Source organism: Giraffa tippelskirchi, chromosome 11 (assembly GCF_054371585.1).
Source record: "Giraffa tippelskirchi isolate mGirTip1 chromosome 11, T2T-mGirTip1v1.2.pri, whole genome shotgun sequence".
Classification (NCBI taxonomy): Eukaryota; Metazoa; Chordata; class Mammalia; order Artiodactyla; family Giraffidae; genus Giraffa; species Giraffa tippelskirchi.
The window spans coordinates 14,553,781-14,581,755 of record NC_137285.1 but is presented as its reverse complement, the minus strand read 5'-3'; the positions used below and the strand labels follow the sequence as shown (position 1 = coordinate 14,581,755).

General features: G+C 45.3%; 1 protein-coding gene and 1 long non-coding RNA gene across 6 annotated transcripts in view; one reads left to right on the top strand and one right to left on the bottom strand.

The window, feature by feature from the left end:
• The first annotated feature begins 4,171 nt into the window (after positions 1 to 4,171).
• Positions 4,172 to 27,975, top strand: part of FBXO21 (F-box protein 21) — a 36,915-nt gene continuing 13,111 nt past the window's right edge. For 3 of the 5 annotated variants that reach the window (XM_081539713.1, XM_081539712.1, XM_081539716.1), the window contains exons 1-9: positions 4,172 to 4,433; positions 5,296 to 5,431; positions 7,314 to 7,408; positions 14,215 to 14,336; positions 17,362 to 17,508; positions 17,805 to 17,941; positions 18,914 to 19,050; positions 22,495 to 22,674; positions 24,163 to 24,295. In XM_081539713.1, the coding sequence (XP_081395839.1) occupies positions 4,195 to 4,433; positions 5,296 to 5,431; positions 7,314 to 7,408; positions 14,215 to 14,336; positions 17,362 to 17,508; positions 17,805 to 17,941; positions 18,914 to 19,050; positions 22,495 to 22,674; positions 24,163 to 24,295 (1,326 nt within the window). In that variant the 5' untranslated portion in view covers positions 4,172 to 4,194. The remainder of the gene's footprint in view (positions 4,434 to 5,295; positions 5,432 to 7,313; positions 7,409 to 14,214; positions 14,337 to 17,361; positions 17,509 to 17,804; positions 17,942 to 18,913; positions 19,051 to 22,494; positions 22,675 to 24,162; positions 24,296 to 27,975) is intronic. The other 2 variants (XM_081539715.1, XM_081539714.1) reach the window with 1 other exon arrangement.
• LOC145525854 (uncharacterized) lies at positions 22,733 to 27,149 on the bottom strand. Its single transcript, XR_014068455.1, has 2 exons — positions 26,892 to 27,149; positions 22,733 to 26,480 (listed from the first exon to the last, which is right to left on the bottom strand). It is a non-coding gene; the product is annotated as an uncharacterized LOC145525854 (long non-coding RNA).

The following is a 27,975-nucleotide window of genomic DNA, read 5'->3' as shown; positions in this document are numbered from 1 at the left end:
AGTGCAGGCGGATTCTTTACCAGCTGAGCTATGTACCGAATGAATAAAAGGGGGTTCTGCGAGGGCAGGAGAGAGAAGCAAGCTTAGTCTGTGATCAGCAGGCATGTGTTCCTGCAGGCAAGTTCTTGAGTTGGAGCTAAAGGATGAGTAGGAGCTGCAGACTGTCCAGGAAAGTGGCCCTGGATTAGCAGGTGGGAGAGAGAATCTAGGGGCTGGACCAGAAGAGAAAGGATGCGTTTATTTATCTTGAGAACAAGGAAAACCATAGAAGATGTTGAGGGGGGTTGAGATATAGTCTCTCTAGCTGGACTGTGGTGGTCTCATGGGAAAGGAATTTTGAAGTCCTCCAGCCAAAGATAACCAGAAATACACTTGATGGTCCACGAAGATATTCTCTTGCTATAGCAGGGGAAGTGCACCCAGGAAGAACTCTGGGGAGCAGGTTAGTCAAGGATTGGGGCTTGTGTGAGGGGATTTTAAATAGGAACTCAGGTTTTGGGGGAGGGGGGGTAGCTTCCCAGGTGGTGCTAATGGTAAAGAACCTGTCTGCAATGCAGGAGACATAAGAGACATGGGTTAGATGCCTGGGTCAGAAAGATCCCCTGGAGGAGGGCATGGGAACCTACTCTAGTATTCATGCCTGGAGAATCCCATGGACAGAGGAGCCTGGCGGGCTACAGTCCATAGGGTCACATAGAGTCAGACATGACTGAAGTGATAGCATGCACACACAGGTAGTGGGGATCATCTTTGGGTTAAATACAGTCAGCAGTTCAGCAGAAAGGTACATTAAAAACTTAGAACCTTCCCTGTCGCCAAAATGAAAAGAGACCCATTCCCTCTTTTCTTTCTTGGAGCATTTCCTTGATAAATTCTGTATGTGTAAATCTTTCCTCTGTCTGTCTCTCTCTCTCTTTTTTTGGCCACGCTGCAGGATATGTGGGATCTTAGTTCCTTGACCAGGGATCTAACCCGTGCTCCCTGCATTGGAAGCATGGAGTCTTTACCACTGGACCACCAGGGAAGTCCCTCTTCTGTCTCTTTCATAGGGATGTGAATCTTTTTTGTGGGTTCTATTATTTTTTTTTAATACTATGGCACACTATACACAACAGGAAATTTACAATTCAACTACTTTTAAGTATAAATTCAACGACATGGAGGGCATTCATGCTGTGTAACTGTCAACCACTATCTCTTTCCAGAATTTTTTCATCACCCTAGACAGAAACTCTGTACCCATTCAGCAAGAACCCCCCATTCTCTCCTCCCTCCCAGCCCCTGGTAAACCTCTAATCTACATTCTGTCTCCAAGAATTTGCCTATTCTATATGTTTCATAGAAGTGTGATCATACAATAGCTGTCCTTTTGAGTGTGACTTCTTTTTAAATTAATTAACTTGGCTGCACCAGGTCTTACTTGCAGCATATGGGATCTTTAGCTGCGGCATGCGGAATCTAGTTCCCTGGCTAGGATTTGAACCCGAGCCCCCTACACATTGAGAGCACAGAGTCTTAGCCACTGGACCACCAGGGAAGTCCCTCACGTGCAGCTTCTTTCACTTAGCATCATGTTCTGAGGGTTTACCCATGTTGTAGTACATGTCAGTGCTTCATTCCTTTTTATGGCTGAATATTACTCCACTGAGTGTCTACACTACATTTTGCAAATTTTTTCAAAGGCTAAATAAATAAGCCTCTTGGCCAATATCACAACCCAGGACTGTTTCTTTTAAGGGCATGGTAGCCACCTCTTTGAAATGTAAATGTCAAGGAAGGTTGTGTCCTTGTCTCCCTGCCATGTGGGAGTTTGAGCACTTGCATTTATAACTGCCAGCTTATCACAAAGATGAGAAATTTTATTATTCCTTGAGACAAAGGCAGGTAGTATAATGTGTGCTCCACTTAACAGGTGACCTTAGCATGAACTGGGCTAGGGAAAGTGTGATCAAACTCTTACCTTTTAGTGCTTTTTCTAAAAAAACACTTTACTTATTTATTTATTTAGGCTGTGCTGGGTCTTAGTTGAGGCATGTGGGATCTAGTTCCCCAACCAGGGATCGAACCCAGGTCCCCTGCATTGGGAGCATGGAGTCTTAGCCACTAGGTCAACAGAGAAGTCTCAGATCCTCTTACTTTTTAAGTAAATAGTAATCTACAAGCCACCACTAATCTCAGGAGCATGTACATGATGCAATGCTTGGCTGTCTATAAAAGGGTGGGATTTCTCTCTGTGATCTCATTAGCAGGTTATCTGCGATGTATATCATCATCTGTTTAATGCATGTTCAACAATAAAAATGTTCTTCTTTCTTAGGGCTTGAGGAGGATTCTCTGGATTGGCAAAGGAGAATTTAATTTTAATTTGTCATTGATCAGAAAGCAAGAATCATTCGTAAAAAACAGCTTCCGCCTCACAGGCTGGAAACTTTGCCAACGTCTGAGTGTCACCAGGGCTGATGTTCACCTTTTCCGGGCCAGGGCTGGACTGTTAGGAGCCGCAGTAGAGATATGGACAGAGACAGTGGCTGAAGAGAGAGAAGAGACAGATTTGACGGATATTAAGAATGATCATTCAGACAAGAAATTGCTTCCCTATTTCCCCCCAGAAAAGCTTCTTTGAAGTAACTGAGGCACAGAAATCTTAACCTGTATACAGGTTACCGAATACAAATAGTGTATGCTAGCACATAGCTCAACCCTTTTTCCAGGTCCCGTGGGATCTAACAGCGGTTAGCATGTGCAGTGGTTGAAAGCTTCGAATCTGGAGCCACCACCTGATTCCAACTCAGAGTTGCCCAGCTAAGCCCTTCCCCGTTTCCTGGCCTACAAAATCAAGAGCACAGAAACAAGGCTGTTTCCATCTCCTAGGTTTTGGATCTATCTCTTCCTCAGCGGCGGGAACTGATGTATATGCACTGTTTCATTTAATAGGAAGACCTATTGTTCTCCCCATTTCATAGATGTGCAAGCAGAGGCTTGGAGATGTTATGCTCTACTGGGCATTTGGACCCAGATGGTGAGGGAGAAGTGACAAGGATGGCAACAGGTTGCAGTTTTGCAGGAATGCATGGATGGGCAGCCCCTTCCAAGGCAGGAACCACTGGGAAAGAAGCAAGGTAAACTGGGGGGAGGGGGAGGGCTTTGAGCTCCTGGGAGGCAAGGACACTGTCTTATCCACCTCTGTGTCCCCAAGGCGCACGGTACAGGGCCTGGCATGAAACTGAGCTGAAAAACTTAAATAGGTGCAGGTGTGGAAAAAAGCAGAGTGCCTGCCCATAGCTGAGTGGGAACTCCTGTTTGGAGGATTCAGATCCAGGTTCAACCACTTTTTGTCTGTCACTTTTAATGAGTATGCCTACTTTTGTAAACTAGGTCTTCCTTATCTGTAGATCAAATATAAATATGGTACCTATCACAGCCGGGCTCACATAGGCGGCCGTGAAAAACGTGCTTAAAATGCTTGGCACAGCACCCACTCGTGAGTTTTATTATTACAGCACACTGGTTTAGCATCCAGTCAAGCAGAGTCAAGCAGATCTGGGTTAGAATCTAGGACAAGGGACTCCCAACAAGTCCATTTATCTCCCTGAACCTCAGTTTCCCCATCTGTAACTTGGGAAGAACAGTTCTTAGGGTTATTGCGGAGGATGGAAGGTACTAATACTGTCCCCTCACAGCTCCCAGGCCCACAGCGCCCCGTTATTTTCCAAGACGCGTTTCCTTCCCTTGGCCACGGGCGCAGCCCTCCCCGAGCAGCTGGGGCTGAGGGGGTGTGGCCACGGGCCTGGGCGGGGTGGGGGTGGGGGGACCCAGGCGCCCGCCCCTCGAGGCGGGTGGGCGGGGCCAAGTGGGGAGAGGCGCTGAGGGGGTGTGGCCACGGGCCTGGGCGGGGTGGGGGGACCCAGGCGCCCGCCCCTCGAGGCGGGTGGGCGGGGCCAAGCGGGGGAGAGGCGCTGAGGGGGGTGTGGCCACGGGCCTGAGCGGAGGTGGGGCGGGGGGGACCCCGGCTCCCGCCCCTCGAGGCGGGTGGGCGGGGCCAAGCGGGGCTGTGGCCACAGGCCTGGGCGGGGCGTGGGGAGCGGGAGGGACCTCGGCGCCCGCCCCTCGAACCGAGTGGGCGGGGCCAAGTGGGACGCCCTGACTTGAGTGAAGGCGCGCGCGCGCGCGCGGGGCCTCAGGTACGCGGACAAGATGGCGGCGGCAGCGGTCGACAGCGCGATGGAGGTGGTGCCGGCGCTGGTGGAGGAGGCCGCGCCCGAGGCAGCGGGTCTCAGCTGCCTCGTCAACCTGCCGGGAGAGGTGCTGGAGTACATCCTGTGTAGCGGCTCGCTGACGGCCGCCGACATTGGCCGCGTCTCCAGCACCTGCCGGCGGCTGCGCGAGCTGTGCCAGGGTAGCGGGAAGGTGTGGAAGGAGCAGTTCCGGGTGAGGTGAGCCCGCGCTCCCCCTCTCTCTGCGCGCCCCCCATCCCACCCCGGGGCCCCGGCCTGGCTGCTCCGAGCCGCCACCACCTCTCTGCCGGCTCGCGGACCCCACCCCCGGGGCGACCCCTTCCCGCGGACAGACAGACAAAGGCCTCCAGGCCGCTGGCCTCTCCGTCCACGCCAGGCGGACCCGCGGATGCCCAGATTGCGTCTCGGGAAGCGCCCAGCAGCCCAGCCCTCCATCAAGGATGGCGACCGTGGTTATCACCGCTGATCCATCCTGAGCGCTTCTTTTGTACCTGACTCCCTGCTAAAATGTTTACACGGTCCCGGTGATGCCGTGATCCTAACGGCCCTTTGAGGGAAGCGGGCGCAGCATCCCTTTGGCGGTTGGCCGAGAGCACAGATTTCGGTGTAGGACCCGGGATAAAATCTGGCCCTGGCGTACTCACCGTGTGACCTTGCGGGTAGCAGCTTCCCTTTTTGGAGCCTCATATATCGACTTTAAATGGTGTTGTGATGAAGACCTATCTTTTACTGTGGTGGTTAGACGAGTTGATATATGGGGAGCCTTACACAGGGCCCCGCTCTTAGGAGGCGAACATTAATGTTAACTGTGATTGTTCTTGCTACGACTGTCCCCATTTTATTAATGGGGAGTGAAGACACAGTATTCATATTGCTAAGCCAAGGTCACACTGTGTGCAGTGAGTGCGTGCCGGGTGAAGATTTGAACTGGGTACCTCGCCAGGGCCGCCCCTGATCCCTAAACCCAACCGCTGTCGCTGTTTTCCAAAGCTGCTTTTGATTCATGTTTCTTCTGCCTTTGCGTCTCTGTTAAGCTGAGGGGGTGTTTTTCTCCTTGTAGGTGGCCTTCCCTTATGAAACACTACAGCCCGACCGACTACGTCAATTGGTTGGAGGAGTACAAAGTTCGGCAAAAAGCTGGGTTAGAAGCCCGGAAGATTGTAGCCTCGTTCTCAAAGAGGTTCTTTTCAGAGCACGTAAGGATCTGTTGATGGAGCTCTAAGCATTTGCCTGCTAGCGGTGGTCTGCGTCTGGGTCTGTAGGCAGTAGCTCATCCAGCTCTTTTTGCTATCTCCCTTCTCAATGCGCTCACAGTCCCTTCCTCACTTAGATGGCTGCAAGAGTCATTGTGTTCTTTCCTCCTATCCAACAACACGGAGCCATTTGTCCCTGCCAGCTTTACTTTTCTAAAGCCAGAGAGAATTGGGGGAGGGAGAGGGAAGGAGAGGGAGGGAGGGACCCGCAGCGCAATGTGGAGGGAATCCAGATCAGCACCATTTCGCTTTAAGGGCGTTAGGACAGTATTTTTTGCAGTCTCTACATGATTGGGGGTATCATCCATGATCGAACACTACAAATTTCACCCAGTTGTTTTCCCAGAAGGGTTGACAAAATTAATATGGTTCTTCTCTCTGGCTTTGCAGGTTCAAACCAGTAGTGAATGCATTATTTGTTAAGGTAACAGAGGATTAAAAACTACCCATAAAGCAAGAATTATTACTCCCTCAGTGATACCATCTCATATTCATTATTTCTGAAAAGTTATGGGGTTTGTTCGTTTGTTTTTAATGTTGCTGAAATGCATGGGTTTGTTTGGCTTCCCTTCCACAAAATGTCTTACAGAAGTTTCTGTATGAGGTCCTGATACTTAACTTTTTGCACATTCTGGAAAAGAGACAGCACTAATATTTTATTTCTGATTGGAGGTCCAGAAGTGGAACCAGTCTGGTTTATCCTGATTAACTGAACATTAATTCCAATTTCTAATTTTAATTACTATTATTTAATGAGTTCACATATTCCCTTTCAAGTTTTGAAAGGGAAAATTCGAACTTGGCACGCATTTGAACATATCTCCCTATAAAAGAATAAAGGTAGGTGTTCCCCAGTGTAATTTGTTTCTATAAACAAGTATTTGTTAATGTCAGAATGACCAGAATTTGTGACCTATTTGGGATAAGCCATATGCTGGCTAAAAGCACTCAGTCTCAGATATTCCAAACTGGTTTAAATATGTTTACATACACATACTTGGGAGTGCTGAATGTGTTTGATGCACTTGGAAATGAGCTACTCATTTGCAGCCTCTACTTGCAGTCCAGCTGGTTTTGTGTGCATATTTAACAGCCCGAGCCTTTGTCCAGTAATGGTGCATTGTTGTGTTTTGTTCCCCAGCTCCGTCTTTCCCTGTACCTCTGCATGATTAGAAGTGTGTCAAGGACTTTGAACATAGCAGGACTATACTTAGGATTGATCTGTGGGTAGATGATTACTTTGGCTCAGGACCCTTGCGCTCCAGTGTTTTCCACATGCACACAGGCTGACAAATTTCCTGCCTACTTTCAGAAAGAAAAGTGGGAAAAGGAACCAAATTTTTAAACCAAGGGTGGGGGGGACCTTACAGCTCATCGGCACCACCACCTCAGCTTACAGAGGAGAAAACATGCCTCGACCTTCAGAGTCACCCAAACCCCTAGACTTCTCTCTCTGGCTCTGGACTCCTAGTTGAATACAGTATTGCCAGCACAAAATAGGTACTGTGAAAGACACGGTTTTTATATTTCTAGTCCTCCTTTCAGAGTTGTTTTTCCTCAGGTGAGAACTCTGAGTTATCACTTTCAGAAATTCCAGTCTATAAATTCCAAATATAATTCATTTGCAGCTAATAATATGATTTGAACAAATTGCTGTTCCCCTACAGGTTCCTTTTCTCCCCTAGTGGGTGAGTGGTGCCAGATAGTGTGGGAGAGGTGTTACCACTTCCTTGGAAGTGAACAGCTTTGCTTGTCACTTTGTGCGTGAGAGACAACAGCACTGCTGCTCCTGACTGAGGCCTCTGTGTGTCTGTCTTCTTCATAGGTCCCTTGTAACGGTTTCAGTGACATTGAGAATCTTGAGGGCCCAGAGATATTTTTTGAGGATGAACTGGTGTGTATCCTAAATATGGAAGGAAGGTAAGCTGTAGTTCTATCAGGAGTTTGTTTTACTAATAACAACAGGATTAATTGCTGTAATAGGTGTGTGGCTGAACCATGAGACATGTATTTCAAATGTTTCATGTTACATTCATGTCGCTGTAGTTATGTTTTTGAAAAATTCCATATATACAAGGTAAATACACCGAGACAATTAATATTTTAAAAAATGGTGCAAAAATCCTCATGGGAGAATTAGTATTTATTCCTGCTGGGGGTCAAATACTGTGCTCTGGGTACTTGTGTCTATTATGTCCTTTGGGTAACACAAATTATCCTTTCTTTGCTGTCACCGCCAAATTTGCCTGTTGTGAGTTGAATTTAAAAAAATATTTTACTTAGGCATGTCTTATTTAATGGATAATTTTTCATAGTTTCTGAATTCTGGTAAGACGTAATCTTACTTTAGCTGTGGCCATTGTAGATATCTGGTAGAGTCATTAGTCTCTCCTGATCAAGAAGAACCCATTGTCTCTTGATTGTTGCTTAAAGTTTCTTATGCTTTGTATTTTCTGCTGTGAGGGTTAATTTCTAGTTTACCTGAAAGATGACTTGGCTTCTAGCCTGACTTACCTATGAAAAATATTTTCTGCTCTAAAAGTTCTGGAAACTTGACTTGAGATGGAAGATAAGAATGCTATTTTAACATCTTCCTTAAGAAAGCTCATTGTGAAATAGCTTACAAACAAGGCGTAAGACATTTTTCTTTACTGTGGTCAAAGGGGTTTAGAAGAGCGAAATATCTGTCAGTGGAACAACTGTGGGGAGAGGTAAGATGTGTCACTATTCTAAGCCTTGGATGAGTCCTGATGCAGAGGTCATTTTTCTGTTTCTATTTTGGTTTATCTATAAATGAATTGAAGTGTGATCTAATAGTCAGTATTGTGCAGCTTTAAAAATAAAAGTCGACCTCTGTTTTTTGCATATATACACATAGACTTTTAAATACATAGTCAATAGATACTGAGTTTATTGGTTGTTTGGGTTTGGTTGGGTGTTTAGTGCAGACTCTGTTTTTTTTTTTTCTTATTTATGTGGCTTTTCCTTCCTCTCTTCTCCCTCCATTTGCATTGGCCTTCCCTGCCCCCACTCCCATAATTTATGATGACAACCTAGATTGTAGGCTTCCATGCTAATATGATATACATGAGGATGGAGGGGGATCATTACTTTACAAAACTGAGATCATATAATAGGTACTTTTCAATAAATATCTTTTTTTCCTCATTCAACATTACCCTGTGGAAATCTGTCCTGACCAATTGGTAAAAATCAAATTCACCTTTAATAATGACTGCCTGCTTTTTGGTAGTATATACCATGGCTTGTTTAACCATCCCTCTATTGATAATAACCAGTTTCTTCTCTCTTTTGTGTTACTGTGGAGAGTGATGTTTCTAGTGCTTTCATTTCTAAGTATTAGTTCCTAGGAGTGAGTTTCTTAAGTCAGACTATAGAATGTTATTTGAAAAACATAAGGCGGAGCATAGAAGATAGAAGAGATGCAGGTTCAATCCCTGGATCGGGAAGATCCCCTGGAGGAGGAAATGGCAACCCACTCTGGTGTTCTTGCTGGGAAATCCCATGGACACAGGAGCCTGGTGGGCCACAGGCCATGGGGTTGTAAACAGCTGGACACAACTGAGTGACCAAGTACACAAGGCAGAGCATGTCCTTGACTAAGGAGACTTATTAGCACAAAAATGTCAGTTCTTCCAAAATTAGTACATAAACTTAGTGCTGTTCCATTTAGGATCCAGCAAGAGTTTTGTGTGTCTTAAATGGATAGTATTGTCATAAAATACACACACAAGAATAAATTCACAAGAAGAGCCAGAAAAAAACAGTTTTTAATAATCACAACGGGCAACTTCTGGAGTAGGAAATGGCAACCCACTCCAGTATTCTTGCCTGGGAAATCCCTTGGACAGAGGAGCCTGGCGGGCTACAGTCCGTGGGAACACAAAGCTGGGCACGAGTGAGCGACTGAACACACACACACAATAGGGAACTTGTACCGCTTGATATTAGAACATATTATAATGCTACCTGTTATCAGATATTACAGAATGTGAATAAAAATGGATAGCTCCATCAGTGGCAGAGGATCATTCAAAGCTGTGTCCCAGCATAAAAGATAACGTATTTAAACTCAGAGGGGAGAAGATGGATTGTTTAATGAATGGTATTCGACATAACTGAATATCCACCTGGAAGAAAGTAAAACTTACATCATGTACAAAAATTAAATTCTAAGATTAAACAACCTAAAATGTTAAATTATCACATGAAAATTCTTCAAGAAAACGGGAAACTTCATGTACAATCTAGGAATTCCTTCTGAACCTTATGACTAGTAATGCAAAGGCACTTAAAAAACAAAAAAAAGACAAATGATTTTGCAGTAAAAAAAAATAGATTTGTATGACCAGAGAAACTATAAACAAAGTCAGTAGAATACTTAAAATTTCTGAAAAGAAATTTTAAAATGTACAAAGGATAGGAGGACAACATTCTCAGAAAAGCAAGTCCAGGCACTGACAGTCTAGTAAAAATACCTTTAAATTCACTCAGATAAATGTTAAATAATAATGAAGTACTGCTTTTTTACTTATCAGATTGGTTACAAAAAGACTAAATATGAATAGCCAGCAAAAAGTGTATTATTATAGTTTTTTTAAGAAATAAGATATCATAAATAGGTTACTTTTTAGCCTGACAAATATTTTTAACCTAAAGCAGGGTTGTTTTTTAATAATAGAGAATACTTTGGTGTTTGTAAATATTTTGGGGTGCTGGTTTTCATAAATGACCCTATTTATATTCATTTTTGGCAAAGGCTTGTTGTTTGGATATGGAAAGCATAGGAACGAAGAAGCATAGTTTCCATAAATGCTAAGGCACTAATCCCTGGATATTTGAAAACAGTTTACATTTGCATTCTTCATGCTCCTAAAAAAGAGTAAATAAAGATTTGAAGGAGCATATTAGAAGAGCATACACCATAGCTAAGAAATCTGACCCAGAATGACCAACACTGAAGCATATTTCAGTAAAACTATTGGACTTTAAAGACAGGAAAGTCCTTTGAGAATCCAAGCAAAAAAGATGAAGCCACTTACAAGGGAGAATAAGTCAGAATATCATCAGACTTTTCAACAGGAGTAGTCTATGCCAGAGAAAAAGAGTAACACATTTAAGATACCCAAGAATGGAGAATGTCAGCCAAGGATTTTTATATCCAGCCAAACTGATTTCCAAGTGTAAGAGCTGTGGAGAAACCTATTCACTTGCAGTAACTCAGGGACTTTTGAGTCCTACCTGAAAAATGTGCAAGAAAATAAGCTTCAAACAACCGAAATAACCAGAGTGACCCTGATACAAGGACTAGTGGTGAGCATTAAGTATAGGTTTACTTGTAGAATTAAATCCAAGCGACAGTTGATAGGGACGAAGGTATTGTATGTGGTGGCTGTAAGCTCTGTATAGATACAGTACAGCTCTCCAAAAGAAACGAGCAGACAGTGGGGGAGTGCGTGAGCAAAATGTTCCACTGTTTTTAGGAACCATCAAGGTGATGAGAGTATTGGTCTTGTTATTCAGAGGTTGGTGTGTGTGTGTATGAAAGAGAGAGATGTGGAATAAAACAAGTAAGTGATCATGTGATATTCTATTCTGGTTCATCCCTGGTATCCTGAAGAAATAGGATTCTCCTGGAGGAAAAAAGATAGATATAGATAGATTGATAGACAGATAGACAGACAGATAGATATATATATAATGGAAGGTAAAAACTGTATAGTTGTGAGTTTAAATTAGATGTATCAGTATGAACTCATAGGATGTTTGATACTGAAATATGTGTTAGGTATATATGTATACATACGTACACACACTTAAACACTAGACTCACTGAAAAGGTCTGGAAGCAAGAACCAACCGAGCAGAAATGATCCTCAGATTGTGGTCTTCTGTCAGTACTTCCCACAAAAGCAGCCACAGTTTCTGGAGAAATGGCTGATTCTAGGTCCAGAGCAGGAAATATAAAAGATGACCTGGAAGCATCTTGGAAGCCTGGAGCCAGATAGCAAGGAAAATAACAGTATTTCATGTCAGAGGTATTCATGGAGAGGAGGATTCCTTTAGACAAGTAAACAGTGTTTCACATCAGAAGTGTTCATGGGCCAGCATGAGGAGGCTTCCTTTGGTCAGAGATGTGATGATTCGATCATCCACGTGGACAGTAACTAGCATGTGAACTCATAATACTTAACAACAACTAATTGGTCACCTTTGGAGGATAATAACAACCCACATTATTGTTTTGGAATCTGATGAAAGTAGTGAGCATTTATTCTGCCTTTTCCTACATACGCTGCCACTGGGAGACCAGATAATAGATGAGGGGAAATTATTCTTTATAGTAAAATATTCTAGCTAGTAATGAAAAGGGATAGTTGAATTAGAATATCACCACTTTAGGGCCTTTGGTGAATAAATGCACCTGGGCCTTTGAGTAGCAATCACCGCTGACATTGCAGAAAGACAACCGAGGCATGATTGCCTCCTTACAGAACTCACTACCACCTATGAAGAGTAAATGGAATCTGTATCTGATCAAGCCTCTACATCCAGTTTACAGGAATTTAGAAGACAACATAGTAAGCTACACCATGTGGATGCAGTCAGCAAATTCCAGATGGTGGGAAAGTACAGGTCAAACAACCAGGTTTCTTCAACAAATAAAATATGAGGGGAAAAAAAGATGAAGAGGAAGCCTGTGAATTAAGTGATTTAAAAGGCATCTTACCAGATTAGTCTGGAGTTTTTAGGGATGCATGTTTGTGAAAGCTCTGGAGAAGAGCAAAGTAGTGATGACCATAGTGCGCAGATTGTGATCGTTGTCTCGGAGTGGGGTGGGACAGGAGGAGAGGGCCCATGGAGAGCTTCCAGCGTTTTTTCAAAATTCTGTTTCTTGGCCTGAGTGGTGGATCCAGGGGTGTTTCCCTTATAGTAATTAAGTTATTTATTTGATTCATGTGATTTTCTCAATTGCAATATTTTACACCCCAAAGGTTGAAAAACCGGTAAAACCTCTGCTGATTTTCATTTACTCCCTGAAGGTTTAAGAGTCCTTTATTTATGAAGTCAGGCAGATAAGATAATCATTAACTCGATGCTACTTCCCACAATCCCAGTGTGTATTTGAGAGATCTGGTGGAGAAATTCAGTTGCTCAGCCGTTATTTACTGAGCATCTGCTGTGTCAGACATTATTCTGGGTGCCGAGGATACAGCAGTGAGCCACACTTAAAAACCTTGCCCTCAGAGAGCTCACACTCCAGTGGACAAAAGAGGTGCTGAACAAAGTAAACTATTTATTAGGAAATGAGAAGTGTTCTAGAGAACTATTAACCAGGGAAGAGGGTGAGGGAGTCGGGGGGGCAGGGGGGTCCAGTTTTAAACAGAGTGATGGAGAGAGCCTTCCTCAAAGTGACGTTTGAATCAAAACTTGAAAGGAGATGAGGGCACAGATTGCAGATCTCCAGGGAAAGGATGTTCTAGTCAGGAGGAACTGAGTGCCTAAGGGTGAGGAGGCCTAATGTGAGCTCCACCAGCTGTGATGAAGGGACAGTCGGAAGGCCCCCAGGGCCGGTGACTGGACTGAGGGGTGGGGGGGTGATACAGTCAGATAGGTAACTGGGGCAAGAGTGTAAAGGATTGTTCCAGTCATCATGGAGACGTGGATTTTTACTTTGAGCAAGGTGGAAAACCGTTGGAGAATTTGGGGCACAGGATTTTTGTACTGACTTCACATGTCAGCTGGAGTCCTGTGGCTACCCTGTTGAACATTGACTGCGACTGTTCAAAGCAGAAGCTGCTATGAAACAGATGAAAGATGATGATGGTTTAGATGAGTTAGTGAGACATGTTTATGTTTCTGATACATTTGGATGATAAGACTAATAACTATTGTCAGATGGATTGAATATGACTGTGAGAAAAAGCAAGGAGTCAAGGATGACTCCAAAGGTTTGGCCCACCTGGAATGATGGAGTTACCTCTATCTGAGATGGACAAGACCCTAGGAGGGGAAGAAAGTTAAGGGGAAGAAAGTTGAGACCTTACTGAGGTGGGATATCATTGTAGCAGTTGGATATACAGGTGTGGGGTCGAGGGAAGAAATCTGTTCTAGAAAATAAATGAGGGGCTGTCGGTATGGATGGAGAAGGCAGTGGCACCCCACTCCAGTACTCTTGCCTGGAACATCCCAGGGACGGCCGGAGCCTGGTGGGCTGCCATCTATGGGGTCGCACAGAGTTGGACACGACTAAAGCGACTTAGCAGCAGTAGCAGTCAGTACAGATGGTATCTGAAGCCATGAGAATGGATGAGACAGCAGCAGCCTGAGGCCCGAGTTACCCCTGGCAGGTGCCAAGTGGCCAGCAAGCTTCCAAGTGCCTCACACCTGTCTCCCGAGACTCACCTAATTCCCCTGACTTTTCAGGTTTCTCTTTGATTTCCTGTTAGTAAATCTGAAGCCAAATGGAAAACTGTTTCTTGAATTTCAGCACAGCTAATTTAGTGGTAAATTACAACTTCCAAGTCCTAAATTCTGCTGTCTGTTTCCGTGGTAAGTACTCTACGCTTGTGAGCCAGTTGTACTTTGCTCGTTAAGTAGACTCTTAACACAGTATAATTAGTATGACGTAAAGAAATGGATAATGGAAAGCTTTAATATCTTAATTCTTACTGGCTTACTGCTAACTTGTTTGTTTTTTCCAGAAAAGCTTTGACCTGGAAATACTATGCCAAAAAAATTCTTTATTACCTACGACAACAGAAAATTTTAAATAATCTTAAGGCTTTTCTTCAGCAGCCTGATGACTATGAATCGTATCTTGAAGGTGAGACTTCAGCGCTGATACTGTGATAGTCAGCTAGGTTGCCCTTAAGAGCCACGGTGGAACGTGGCCCTGATGAAGACGCAGTGGAGAAGGAAACTGTTACATGGGCTTCTGGAGGTTGGGATATATGGTCTGATCAGTTAGCTAAGCAAAACGATTGCATTTAGAGCTAAGATCTGGTCGGAATCTTCAGCAGTCAGCTAAAGAGTGTTTTCTAAAGATGCACTGTCAGTTCAAAGTATGAAGCTGATATTTTAGCTAAGGAGGTTAATTCCCCATTTTTCTTAGTTTTAAAGTCTCATTTCCACATCAGAAACAAATGTGTCCAGTTTTGTCTCCATGTGACCTTGAGCAAATCCCTTAACCTCTCTGGTTGGAGCTTAATGAGGACAAAACATTCCTGCACGTCAGTGAGTCTGCTCATCCATAGTGAGCAGTGAGTGGAAAGAAGTCCTGTGGACAGGCAAGATAATGGGTAGAACTTTCTGTTCCTGTCCAGTTGGACAAGAACACAATGTGACTTCATTTTTTAAAAATGATTTTAAATTCCTAACATATTACCCAGACACTCCCACAGATTATGGTTATGAAATATAGGTGTGACTCTTCATTCACTTTCATTCCCTGCTCCCAGTGATTTGCCCAGTACATGAATTTTTGTTTTCCCCTTGCTCATAGTCATGTCTCCGTTCTATTTCTGGTCTCATGCAGGCCTCCCTACCTCTCCCAGCAGCAGCTTTCTAAGTAATACTTGCTTTCATGGGCATCACCCCTTCCGGCTCCCAAGTCACCAGGGTACAATGCCGGCCCCGCCTGAAACCCAGCCTTCTCTGCACTCCCATGTGATACTGCCACATGGCCAGCTGACATCCTTTTTAAAATTAAGTCTCTGCCTGGTTTCAGTCCCCTCCTTAATTTGGTCAGGCCTTTCTCCATAACTCTCCAAAATGTGCCATTTGCTCCAGCCAGGCCACTCTCCTCACTGGTACCCTACACACACATACCTGGCTTCACTTCCTCACGCATGGTATCCCTTTTCTTTAGGATTCCATTCTAAGTCCTACTCACCCTCCAGATTCATTCCAGGTTTCATTTGCACGAAGTTTCTCTGATGGCTGCAGCACTTGCAGATTTTGCTGCCTCCAACCTAACACAGCAGCAGTGGCTGGTAAACCCTGTCCATCCTTTCTCCAGTGGTCACTGTATTTCTTGATTCTTTGGCCTTATGATCAAGATATACTCCACAGTGCTGTGCGCTGATTCTTGTTGATTGATCTTGTTGGTTATGCTATCCAGAAGGAATTGAAGTGACTGCTTCAGTTCATTAAAATATCTTCAGTGCCCTGGAGTCTTCACATATGTGTCCTGGAGCTGAGAGTCATCTTCTGTTTTTTCCATAGTCAAGAATAACTTGATGAGCTTCATTTATGAAAATAATTACTTTTCTTTCATGTTTCTTTATAATGTTGCAAAGTAATAGCATTTTTCAAGTTCAGTTCAGTCACTCAGTCCTGTCCTACTTTTTGTGACACCATCAACTGCAGCACACCAGGCTTCACTGTCTCTCACCAACTCCTGAATCTTGCTGAGACTCATGTCCATTGAGTCTGATGACATCCAACCATCTCATCCTCTGTCGTCCCCTTCTCCCCCTGCCCTCAGTCTTTCCCAGCATCAGGGTCTTTTCCACTGAGTCACTTCTTCACATCAGGTGGCCAAAGTATTGGAGCTTCAGCTTCAGCATAAGTCCTTCTAATGAATATTCAGGACTTATTTCCCTCAGGATTGATTGGTTTGATCTCCTTTCAATCCAAGGAGCTCTTTTAAGAGTCTTCTCCAACACCATAGTTCAAAAGCATCAATTCTTCAGCACTCAGCTTTCTTTATGATCCAACTCTCATATCCATATGTGACTACTGGAAAAACCATAGCTTTGACAGACCTTTATCAGCTAAGTAATGTCTCTGCTTTTTAATATGCTGTCTAGGTCGGTCATAGCTTTTTTTCCAAGGAGCAAGCCTCTTAATTTCATGGCTGCAGTCACCATCTACAGTGATTATTTTAAGTAGTTGAATGAATAGAAGTTGGTTCCAGGATTCTGGTTCAGAGTGACAGACTAGAATCATCCAATGCCATTGATGAAGTCTAGGAAGCAGCAGTCAGATACAGCGGATCCCAGAGCCATGCAGCAGAAACCTTGTCACCTGGCTGATGGGAGAACTCAGTCCCGAGGAGGCCCGGGAGCCAGGCCTCGGCTGGTGGAGAAACCAGAACTGGGGGTCCAGGTCATTGGGTATCAAGTTAGGGAATCGGGGTCCTGAGCTGGTTTGAGATCTCGTGGATCTTAAGGGACTCCACAACTTCCCAAGTGAAAATATCCTATGACAAATAAGCAAGTTAGCTCTTCGATTCTAGGATTACAAAGTGACCCAAGGCAGTGAAGAGCAATGATTTTTGACAGACCATGTCTCTGGTGTGCTCTGTACAACTTTTTAGCCATAGGTTTCCTGAGGGTAACTGTTTAATTTCGAAGTCCAGTTATCTCCAAAGTCCATTTATTGGCTCACCTTTCAGAGGAATAGTTTGTGGAAATGGCATATCTGACATTGAGGACTTTCGACAATTTTTTTTTTTTCAAGTCAAAAAGCTATATGCTGTCGTATACTATTAAATTCTCAAAGTTGTTGGATTTTGAATTATAATTAAGAGGGGGAGAGAAGAAGCCTAAAAGGAGCTCCTTTATAGTATTTATCTCTCTCGGCAGTAGATCATGGATATATGTGTCACAGTAAGTCCTTGACCTCTGAGAGAGTTTTGGTGTATTAATAATGATAATGAAATGTCAGCTCCTTGGTTGTAAGCATGTTGCCCCTTCTCAGTGGATTAGAAGCCAAGCCTGACATCTAGGGGAGGAACCATCTGAGGAGTGGTGTAAAGAGCTATGGCCCCAGGAGTCTGGGACGAATGACCACTGTTAAGAAAAGGCAAAAGTAAGAACTTATCCCATGATTCTTATTCGTTTCAGGCGCGGTGTATATTGACCAGTACTGCAACCCTCTCTCCGACATCAGTCTCAAGGACATCCAGGCTCAGATTGACAGCATCGTGGAGCTTGTTTGCAAAACCCTCCGGGGCATAAACAGTCGCCACCCCAGCTTGGCCTTCAAGGCAGGTGTGGAATTGCTCTGGGTCCAGCTGTATTTGTAAAAGAAAAACCTAGAGTGATTGGTTAATTTGGAAAATTCTGCAGTGTGTTCCCATTATGTACCCCCAAAGCAATTGATAACATAATCACCTATTCACCCGGATGATGTCAGAGGCTTCAAACACAGTCTCTTTTCCACCCACCACTGGCAACACCTCATGAGCCATAGGACATTGCCAGTGTCTGCACGTCAGGGGTTGTTGGGGACACTTGTCACAGCGTTATTTGTGCTTGTGTCCTCAGAGTAGGTCTCTGTGTTTCAGGCGAATCCTCCATGATCATGGAAATAGAGCTCCAGAGTCAGGTGCTAGATGCCATGAACCACGTCCTATATGACCAGCTGAAGTTCAAGGGGAACCGAATGGATTACTACAACGCCCTGAACTTATATATGCACCAGGTAAATGTGGGGGTGAGAGAAAATACAGTAATAATATATGTAGGTGGAGCTTATCTCTGATGAATCGTACAGTGTTTGAGGGCAACTACTAGATTTTGTTTGTCTGTCAGTGCCTGGTGAAACTCATTTTTTGCCTCTCCTGTGAGGGTATTGCTGTGGATTTTACCTGATTCATCACAGAGCACCCTCTTGTCTGAAAACCCTCAAGGTAAATTCCTGATTAGAAATAGGTACTCTTCTGACTCAGTGTGGTCAGATCACTTCTTGTGAACAGTAAACAGTGAAACTAAGCAGGTCTCCCTTTTTGCACTGGCCTCTAGGAAGACTGGAGGAAATAAGTGACCGACTGGGTCACTGATGCTTATTTTTTGTTTGCTTCCTACTTGTCTCTGTTTTTATATCTGTTCTGTTGCTCTCTCTGAGACCTGTATTTTCTTTTGTCATATCTTACACACTTTTCTTTGAAATACCCTTAAGTTCTTCCTTGAAAAAGGAGGGCCTGAACCATAGGTCTACAGACTGTTGCTGTGAAGGCCAGACAGTGACTTCTCTCGGCCTGGCTCTGCAGGCCGAACGCCCTCTGTCTTAACCACTCAGTTCTGCCCTAGTCATGTGAAGGAAAACGAAACCATCCAGAAACAAAGGAGTGTGGCTGTGTTCCCTTGTGTGGACGTGGACATGTGAATTTCACATAGTTTTCACGTTTTGTGAAATAGTGTTCAGTCGACTTTTTGTAAACATTAAAAAAACGCTGAAATTCTTCTTAAGCGGGCAATCCAAAAACAGATGGTCAGTCTGATGTGGACTGTAGTCCGCAGAGCCCTGATCTAAATAAATAAAATGCTCATCCGTTTAAGTCTGAAAACCTGTCCTCGCACCTGCTGCACAGTGGGCGCTGGCTGGGAAGGCGTGTGGAAGAGGCGAGACGGTGTGGTTCACATGTGTGAAGCTAAAACCTGCTTTCTTCTCTAGGTGTTAATCCGCAGAACAGGAATCCCCATCAGCATGTCTCTGCTCTACCTGACAATTGCCCGGCAGCTGGGGGTCCCACTGGAGCCTGTCAACTTCCCCAGCCACTTCTTACTAAGGTGGTGCCAAGGTGCAGAAGGGTAAGCCATCTCCGACCCCGGGTGATTGCCCTGTGCCGAGAGACGTGTAACAGCGGAGGTTATCAAGGGGACCAGGGTGGTGAGAGAGCTGGTTTGCTCTTGATTGTATCCAAGTCCATAATCTGTTCAGGGGAGAAGGGCACTCTGCATTCTTCTACCTTGTTTCTCCCAACGGGAATGTGAATCTCCAGATATCTCAAAGAAACCAGTTATCGCAAAGAAAACAGTTGACTTTCGAAGAAAGGACTAACAGTTCAGGGTCTTGTATGAATCTCAAAGTCCCTTTGTTCCAAAGCAAATCAGTACAAAGAATTAAGCTGTTTCTTCCCAGTCTTCCATAAAACCTCCCAGGGAAGGGAGGTGGAGGTGGGGTGGGGACCCCGAGGGAGAGGCTGGGGAGAGGGAGCTGGGCGGCCAGGCTCTTCATTCATTTGCAAAAGCAAATACGCGTGTTCTCAGCAGGGGAGCTCCTTCAGGCGAGGTTAGTGACCAACGTGCCTGCTTTGCAGACCAGGTTAAAGAGTTCTGTTTTGTTCTCTTTTTTTTTTAAAACCTGGTATCCTATTGGACGTAAAGCTCCTTTGCAGCAGTAGTCTAGCTTTTCTGAAAGCAGTTCATCAAATGGGTATACCCTCTCTTTAAAAGTGCCATTTAGAGGGGAAAGAAACAAAGTTATTTGATTACATCCTGTTACTTGAGACTACTTCCTGATGACTGTCTGTGGTACCCTTTGCTGAAGTGATGAGCAGAATGATAGAAAGTAGCTGAGGTTTGAAGTTAGACTGGGTTCAGACCTCAGCTTCCTCTGGGCTTCAGTTTCTTCCTCTGTAAAATGGGGCTGATGTTTTTCGTACAGTGGTTTGGAGGGTTCAGTGAGAGAACCCAGTGCTTTACACACATGGTGGAATTTTGATGCTGGTCTCTGTGTTTCCACTTCTGGGTTTAGGAAATAAAACACCTCCTTCGTATTCTTCCTCATTCTTTTCTCCCTCCTCTCCTTTCTAGAGGTTAGTTTGAAAGTATTTGTTATTTCCATGCATATTTTTATATTCTGTTACATATGTGTGTTTCCTTAAGTAGGAATTATAGGCTTCCCTTGTTTCCCAAATATAATCTGTTTCTTAAGATGTATAGTTTCTCTATAGGAGAGCAAGCACCCATTTTCCGTTAGTTTAAATGAAAAGAAAAAAATGCTTTCTCAGCCCATTCCCTCTCCCTGAGTAACTCAACCAATTTCCCCAAATATCTAAAATATCCTTAAATGTTTATATTATATAATGGTCCGCCGAGGATTTCTGCATGATACGGAGCATTTAAAACACCAATTACCATGTTATTGACCACAGTAACCTATTGTTGGACACGTTTGTGTGCCACCAGGATTGTTTTTCCTTCTTTAGGCTCCACTGAACGTACACCACATTGCAGACAAACAGTGAAGTGGTTTGTTAGCCCCCCAAACACCTGGCAGACACAGACACTGAGATCCGTGAAGGTCTGGCCCGTGGGGGCGCACACGTCTACTGGGTCCTCAGCCTCCATGTCTGCACCGAGACCATAGTGCTTGCTGACTGTGACCTTATCGTGAGTCTTAAAAACTGGGAGGCTGAGACCCGCGTGGAGGCCTTCAAAATCACCCTGGCTCCTCTTAGCCTAAAGTCCACGTGAGGCTTTAGAGTCCGTTGGTCAGGCCCCTCGGAACTCTAGTGTGGTAGCTGGCCCCAGAGCTTCCCTGGATTCATGGATTCATGTGAGGAGCATGGCGTGTGTGTCCCTGCTCCGTTTGTCTGTCTGTGAGCACATCTGCTTCCATGTTGTCATCTTTAATGTCCTTCAAAGGATTTTACTCTTTTCTGTAGCCAGCTCTTTGACATCTTGTTAGTTATTCCTGGGTACCTTCACTCTTTGTTGCTATTGAAAATGGTCATTGTTTAAATGACACTTTTTATGTATTGGTGGTGTACAGGGGTATGGCTGAAACTTAAATCTGGGTTGATTGTTGGCCCCTCTGCTGAATCATTTATTAGTGCTAATAATTTGTTGGGTCTTTCAGCCTTTCTGTGTGATAATCATATTGTCTGAATCATGACCGTTTTATTTCTTTTTTTTCCCCTAGCTGTTATATGTTTGTGTTTCTTTCACTTACTGTGCTGGCTAGGTCCTCTTGTACATAGTGAATAGAAACAGTGATAGCAGGCACTCTGCCATGGGTGTGACTTTACAATTTCACCTCAGACATGATGTTTGGGAGCAGTTTGACATGATCAAAACTGCTTTCTGAAATTGTAACTTCCTGAGAGTTTTATTAATAACTAAGATTTCTGTCCCCTCAAATTTCTTTTCTGTGTCTACAGGTAAAATCATATGGTTTTGCTCTTGTAATCTGCATGTGCTAAAGTTTTTTAGCATTCACCTTTTGTTTCATTCTTAGGGAACATCTAACTCAATCATACAGATTTTGATCATACATCACTGTATTTGATTTGGTCATATTGTATTTAGAATTTTTGCCCATAAACTTGTGTCCATTTGTTTGGTTCTCCTAGACTAAAAAGGGATTGAAGAGCATTCCTTATTTCTGGAACATTTATATATGTCTTGCTAAAGCTGGGCTATTAATATGACTCAAGGAAGAAATCTGACAACTTTCTAGCAGCCCAAGAGAAAGTCTCTTGCATGATTTGCAGTCGGCATACGATCAAAGTAAAATAGTTGCTCAAAGGAGAAAACACAGCTTTCCCTGAGAGTGCCACCCCAGCCCTTCAGGCATCCTCCTCGGGTAAATGCGTGTAGTTAGAGGTACTGTGGTAAGAACTCGCCTCCTAGGACACCTCCCTGCCTGGCTCTGGTGTTGCCGGCCACCCCCCCTTCCTCGTGGGAGAGCTGGGTTCACAGAAAGCAGTTCCAAGGGAGGAGCAGGGGTGGAGGCCAGGGACACAGCTCTCCGTGGTCCGTGGTCCGGAGCAGGTTCCCACCTGAGCTGCCTGAGGGTGTCTGCAGAGCTGAGGCCAGAACCCCTGTGGCTCCTCTAACTTTCATCACAGCCTCCAGCCGCCCAGGCTCCACACATAGTAAATGCTTCTCTGTGGAATTTATTGACTGCCTCAGGCATTCCAGAAATACCTCTCTCAACTGGATTTTGGATAGATCTGGCTGGCAGTGAGTTTTAGGGTTACTCTCTCTAAAAAACTATATTAAATGGCACAAACCAGTGCTGTTTCTTAAATACCAGTGTTGTTTCTTAAATACCAGTGTATCGCCATCTTACTCCATCAGAGTATGTATAAAGGTCAGCTTTCACACTTTGGACAAGGCCTTGATATTTTCAGCAGAAATGCCACTGTGTTAACATTCCGTCTCTGATTTGAGCTGCTTATTAGGGGGTTTTGACTGGTTCAGCCCCAGCCTGAGCAACAACTCACTACATTACTGCTCTTTGGGCAGGGCGACCCTGGACATCTTTGACTACATCTACATAGATGCTTTTGGGAAAGGCAAGCAGCTGACAGTGAAAGAATGTGAATACCTGATTGGCCAGCACGTGACTGCGGCACTGTATGGGGTGGTGAACGTGAAGAAGGTGTTGCAGCGAATGGTGGGAAATCTGTTAAGTCTGGGAAAGCGGTAAGGTTTTCTCGGTTTTCCAGTTCTTTTGTGGAGTGCGCGTCTTTGGAGGCACAAATTGCCTTACAGAGAATTTTATTTCACGAGCCTGGCTGCCATACTGAGAAGCATTGGATGCTGTTCAGCACCATTGGGACCACAGGGGAGGAACCGGTTCCCATGACATAATATTGTCCAGACTTTGGATGTGCTCAGTGACTTTTCCTCGAGATCTTTGCAATGGACTTGAACAAGGGCTCTTTTTTAAAAGCTGAAAGCATTCTCCAGTAACAAAAACATTTTAGACTAGCAATTAGAAGAACTGATGCTGATGCAGAAGCTCCAATACTTTGGCCACCTGATGCAAAGAGCTGACTCATTGGAAAAGACTCTGATGATGGGAAAGATTGAGGGCAGGAGAAGGGGGCAACAGAGGATGAGATGGTTAGATGGCATCACCAACTCAGTGGACACGGGTTTTGAGCAAACTTTGGGAGATAGTGAAGGACAGAAAAGCCTGACATTCTGCAGTCCATGGGGTTGCAAAGAGTTGGACACAACTTAGTGACTGAACAATAATACCAATCACTTAGTTAAGGGAACAAGCAAAAATATGAAACAGTCTGGCTTCTGAGTCCAAAGAAAATTGTCTTACAGGGGAAAAAAGAAATTTATACATTGGAGTCATAGTTTTCTGCCTAATGGTAGAATTTTTTTTTAAATAAACTTTAGTCTTCTTTAAAAAAAAAAACAGTTTTAGGGGGACTTCCCGTAAAGGTCACTTTTCTGAAGTGGTCCAGTGGTTAAGACTACACCTTCCAATGCAGGAAGTGCAGGTTTGATTCCTGGTCAGGGAGCGAAGATCCCACATGCCACACAGCCAGAAACACTAAAATGTTAAGAGAAGAAGCAATATTGTAACAAATTCAATAAAGACTTTAAAAATGGCCTGCATCAAAAAAAAAAAAAAAAAAGGCAGTTTTAGGTTCGCAGCAAAACCTGAGCAAAAAGTCCAGAATGTTCCTATTTACACCCTGCCTCCAGACACACACAGCCTCCCTCACATCAGCATCCCCTCCAGAGGCATTTGTTACAGTTGATGAGCCTACCGTCCTTTACATTAGGGTTTGCTATTGAGGGTGTCCAGTCTGTGGGTTTTGACAAACGTGTGATGACACCTGCCCACCACCATAGCATCATCCAGAATAGTTTCACTGTCCTGAAAGACCTCCATGCACTGCCTGTTCAGAATCCACTTCTAATTTATGTATGGTGCTATTGAGGTGACTTCAAAGAAAGCACTGTTACGATTTTAAATTAGTGGGGTAGAAAATTTCTGTCTCTTCCTTCTTTGTATTAAGAGCACTGTAACTTTGCTAAATAGAGAGGAAGTATCAGAATCAGAGAACCTGAGGGATTTGTGTCCCATTCGTTTTAAAACCTGGTCTTTGAAAAAGCAGGTCCTAACTCGGAAGCCAACAGGCTAAAATGAAGGTTTCTTCCCCATAGGGAAGGCATCGACCAGTCCTACCAGCTCCTGAGGGACTCTCTGGACCTGTACTTGGCGATGTACCCCGATCAGGTGCAGCTGCTCCTCCTCCAAGCCAGGCTTTACTTCCACCTGGGCATCTGGCCAGAGAAGGTAATTATTTTATCTTGATGCTCTCCCCTTGCTGTAGAGAGGGAAATCCTAATTGAAAGGCGGCACTTACCAGTTTATCCTTGGATTAACCTGGGGGATAAACACATATTTATTCAAAGTGTCACAGTTTTGACCCATCGATTGAATTTTTTGTCTCCTTTTAGTCTCCTGAAAATTGGCTATCCTGCCAGGAGTTGCCCATTCTCTTTGTGATCAGCACCTTAAACTCCCAGAACCAAAAGGCCTCTGCCCTACCGCTTACCCACTGGTGGCCCAAAGACGTCTTTTCCCCCAAGTCCCCCTCCTCAGGGGGAAGCAGAAGTTTCAAGTGTTCATCCTCCAGCTCTGCTGTTAGAGACTAAACCGACCTGGAGGCATAGGAAAAGGAGATCTCAGATTTGCTCAGGTCTAGCTGCTGGGTGCAGTAAGGATGGCGCACACCTTTGGAAGGTATTGGGTTTTGACACCATTCCATGTAGATCTTGCAGGCTGGTGACGCCCCCTCTGGCCAGCAGAAAGCCCCGTCACTGCTTCCTGACCATGTTTGAGGTCAGCCCTGCTCCTGCGGAGCTGTGGGTGCAGCACGTATGGCTTCTAGCCACACCGCACGTGCTGGGGCAGCTGCTCACTCCCGTCCCACCCTCGCTTGTCCTTGAGAATATGTTCTTAGTCCACTTTGTTTGGACAGTCTGGTGAGAGAATTGGCTTCTGAGCTCTCTCAGGACCATCATCAAGAAATCATCAGCCCTGTCACTGGAGAGTGGGAAAGCCTTCCCTAAGAAAGTAAATAGTCTCAGTGACTCAGCACAGCTTAGATTTACAGCGTCTTGTCTATTCACAGCGTCACACATCTGCCGTAGTTCTGGGAAAGGACACGGCAGTAGGAAAAGTCCTGGGCTGCTATCTTAAGATATTGCCTCCAGCCCAGACAGCAGCCGTCTTCCCAGGACCCCCATGGGATCCGATAGAAGAAATTGAGACTCTCCACCAAGTCACCACCTGCCTCCCAGCATCTTGTCCAGAATTGAACAATTGACTCTTATCTTTTTACTTCATTTTTGATACCAGCATATATATATAACTAATTCCTGTCACTTTTTACTGAATGTCGGTTAAGCAATTTCATGATAGTTTGTGAGACTTAGAGATGCTTTGAAAGTGTGGTTCCTTCCAAGTAGATTCTGTACTGAAATCACACATCAGCCGTAGGAGGAGAGGGGTCGATGTCCCCTCTGGGAGGAGCACCTGCCGAAGCCCTGGCATCCTTCCCTTTAATGCTGGGCTCCGCTTAGAGCTCCTGTGCCATTTCCAGGGAGTTTCCTCGGCCACCTCCTCAGATGGCCAGGATTGCCTTCTTGCCAAGCAGACGTCACTGGAGCAAGTTCCAAAAACCATTTCATGCAGAACGTTTTTCTCCATGACGTGGGCTGCTGAGGTCGGACACCTAGACCGCCCCCTCCCCTCCATGTCTGAGATCAGGAGGGGAAAGTGGCCCTTTCCCGTCCCACAGCTCACCTCCCCCTCTCCGTGAACTGTGCTCCAGCTGCGGCAAAAAAGGAGGGCTTGGCCCCCAGTAAGGAAGATCCCCAGGGGTGCAGAAGCATTAGAAGAGGGTCTGCTCCGGAGGAAGGTTTGAGGTGTCCCTGGAAGGCCCAGCAAGGATTTCAGAGCAAGGAGTAGGTTCCTCCAGGGGTAGGGGGACAGCAGCTGGCAAGCTCAGGCTGCATGCCTCCAACACCTGCCAGCCCCTCGGGGTGGATGCAGGCTTTTTTTCCCTTTTGTAAATAATGAAACTGAGGCACTGAGAGAAGTTTAGTAATCTGCCAGGGGCTCCTGCAGGAGCTGATGGCACCAGGCATTCAGATTCCGAGCCCACCCACCCGCTTCACCCCTGTGGACCGGGGCCAGGTGAGATGGTCTCTAAAGAAGCCAACACATGGGCACTTTCCACTTCCTGCTGCCAAACCTGCATCCTTGTTGTGATCCAGTTATTCCTGCCTCCATTCTCCACATTTCAGTGGAAAAGAAGCCCCTCGGTTTTCCAAGGCACACACCCCTGGGCTCTGGGTCCAGCCTGCTGCCTGTCCATGGACTGCTAAGTTTTCTTTTGTCTCTTTTCCTGGATCTGCAGGTCCCTGTCTCTACTTCTGTTGTCAACATTAAACACACTCAGGTCTCTCTTCATCTTTGAAAAAAGAAAAGACAAAGCCTCCCATGGCAGCCCTCTGCTTTGCCTTGTGGAGACCTTATCTGCTCCCACCCCGGCCAAGGTCCTTGTGCCGGCCACCCCCTTGCCTCCTCCCGCTGCTCAGAACTGGGGCTCTGTTCCCACCCCTCCTGCACGTGAACTGGAAGCCCATGACCTCTCTTGTTAAACTTTTCTCCTTGTTGCCAAGTGCAGTGGATACTTGTCTTTCTTATCTCTCTTGATCACTCTGAGGCCACTTCCCCACCACTGAGAACACTCAGTTATTTTGACTCCAGTCCCCTGTTCCCAGGCTCTCCCTAGTTCCTGTCCTCCCCCTCTCCATTAAAGGCTCCACACTGGGGGGGTAGTTTCTAGACTTCCTTCTGCTGTTCCCCTCCGCGATCTTACCTTCTCTCCAGTCCTCAGTTACCATCTGGAGGCCGACGGCTCCTGAATCCCTGCCCTCCTGCCTGGACCCTGGGCTCCACACCACCAAGTGCAGACATCCACCACACATCTGCCGGCGGCTCTGTCCCCTCTGTGACCTCGTAGGCCGCCTGCACAGTCTCCTTCCTTCTCCTCTTAGACCCCTTGAACGCGTTTTAAGCACTGGTGTCAGAGTAACCCCCATGCTCTTGCGTCCTTCCTCTGTGCACGCTGCAGCTCTGCCTGGAGCTTCCTTCCTGTCCCTCAGCTCTGCGGCTCATGTCTGCTGAGTTGAGATGTCAGCTTAGCTCTCGCCTCTGAACCCCCTCCCAGCTCTCCGAACTGTGCCCTGTGCTCGTCCTTCCGCATGCTCATGCGGGGTGTCTGAAGCTGCTTGTTTACCCAAGCTTGCCCACGAGACGGTGCTCTTTAAGGACTGGGACCACATCTGTTTTGTTCTTTTTTTTAAATTTATTTATTTGTGCCAGGTCTTAGTTACAGCACACAGGATCTCCAGTCTTTGTTGTAGCAGGAGGGATCTTTACTTGCAGCGTGTGAACTCTTAACTGGGACGTGTGGGATCTAGTTCTCTGACCAGGGATCAACAGGAGCCCTCTGCATTGGGAGCACACAGTCTTAAGCCCCTGGACCACCAGGGACGTCCTTGTTTTGTTCCTTACTGTAGCTATTCCCCTGGCTTTCAGCACAATTTCTCCCACCCAGTAGGTGCTCACAAAATTTTTATTTGACCGAATAAGAAATGACAGAACTTCGTTAGCCTGGACATTTAGCTGGAGATATCATTGCACAGGCCTTTGGGACACACTGGGCATGTCTCATGATACCTTCTCCGTTTCTGGCCTCCCTCTTCACCCCATCATCCCCTCCCCCCCCACCAAGGGAAGGATGTAATTATCCCTGAACCTTATCTCCTCCTCTGACACTCTGAGTTCAATACTTCCTTTGTGCTTTGAAGATTCCAAGTTAATGTTTGTTTCACTTATCTGGTAGGAAGGGGCTGCCAGGAAGGAGAAGAAGCCTGTATCTATAGAAAACTTGTCAGAAG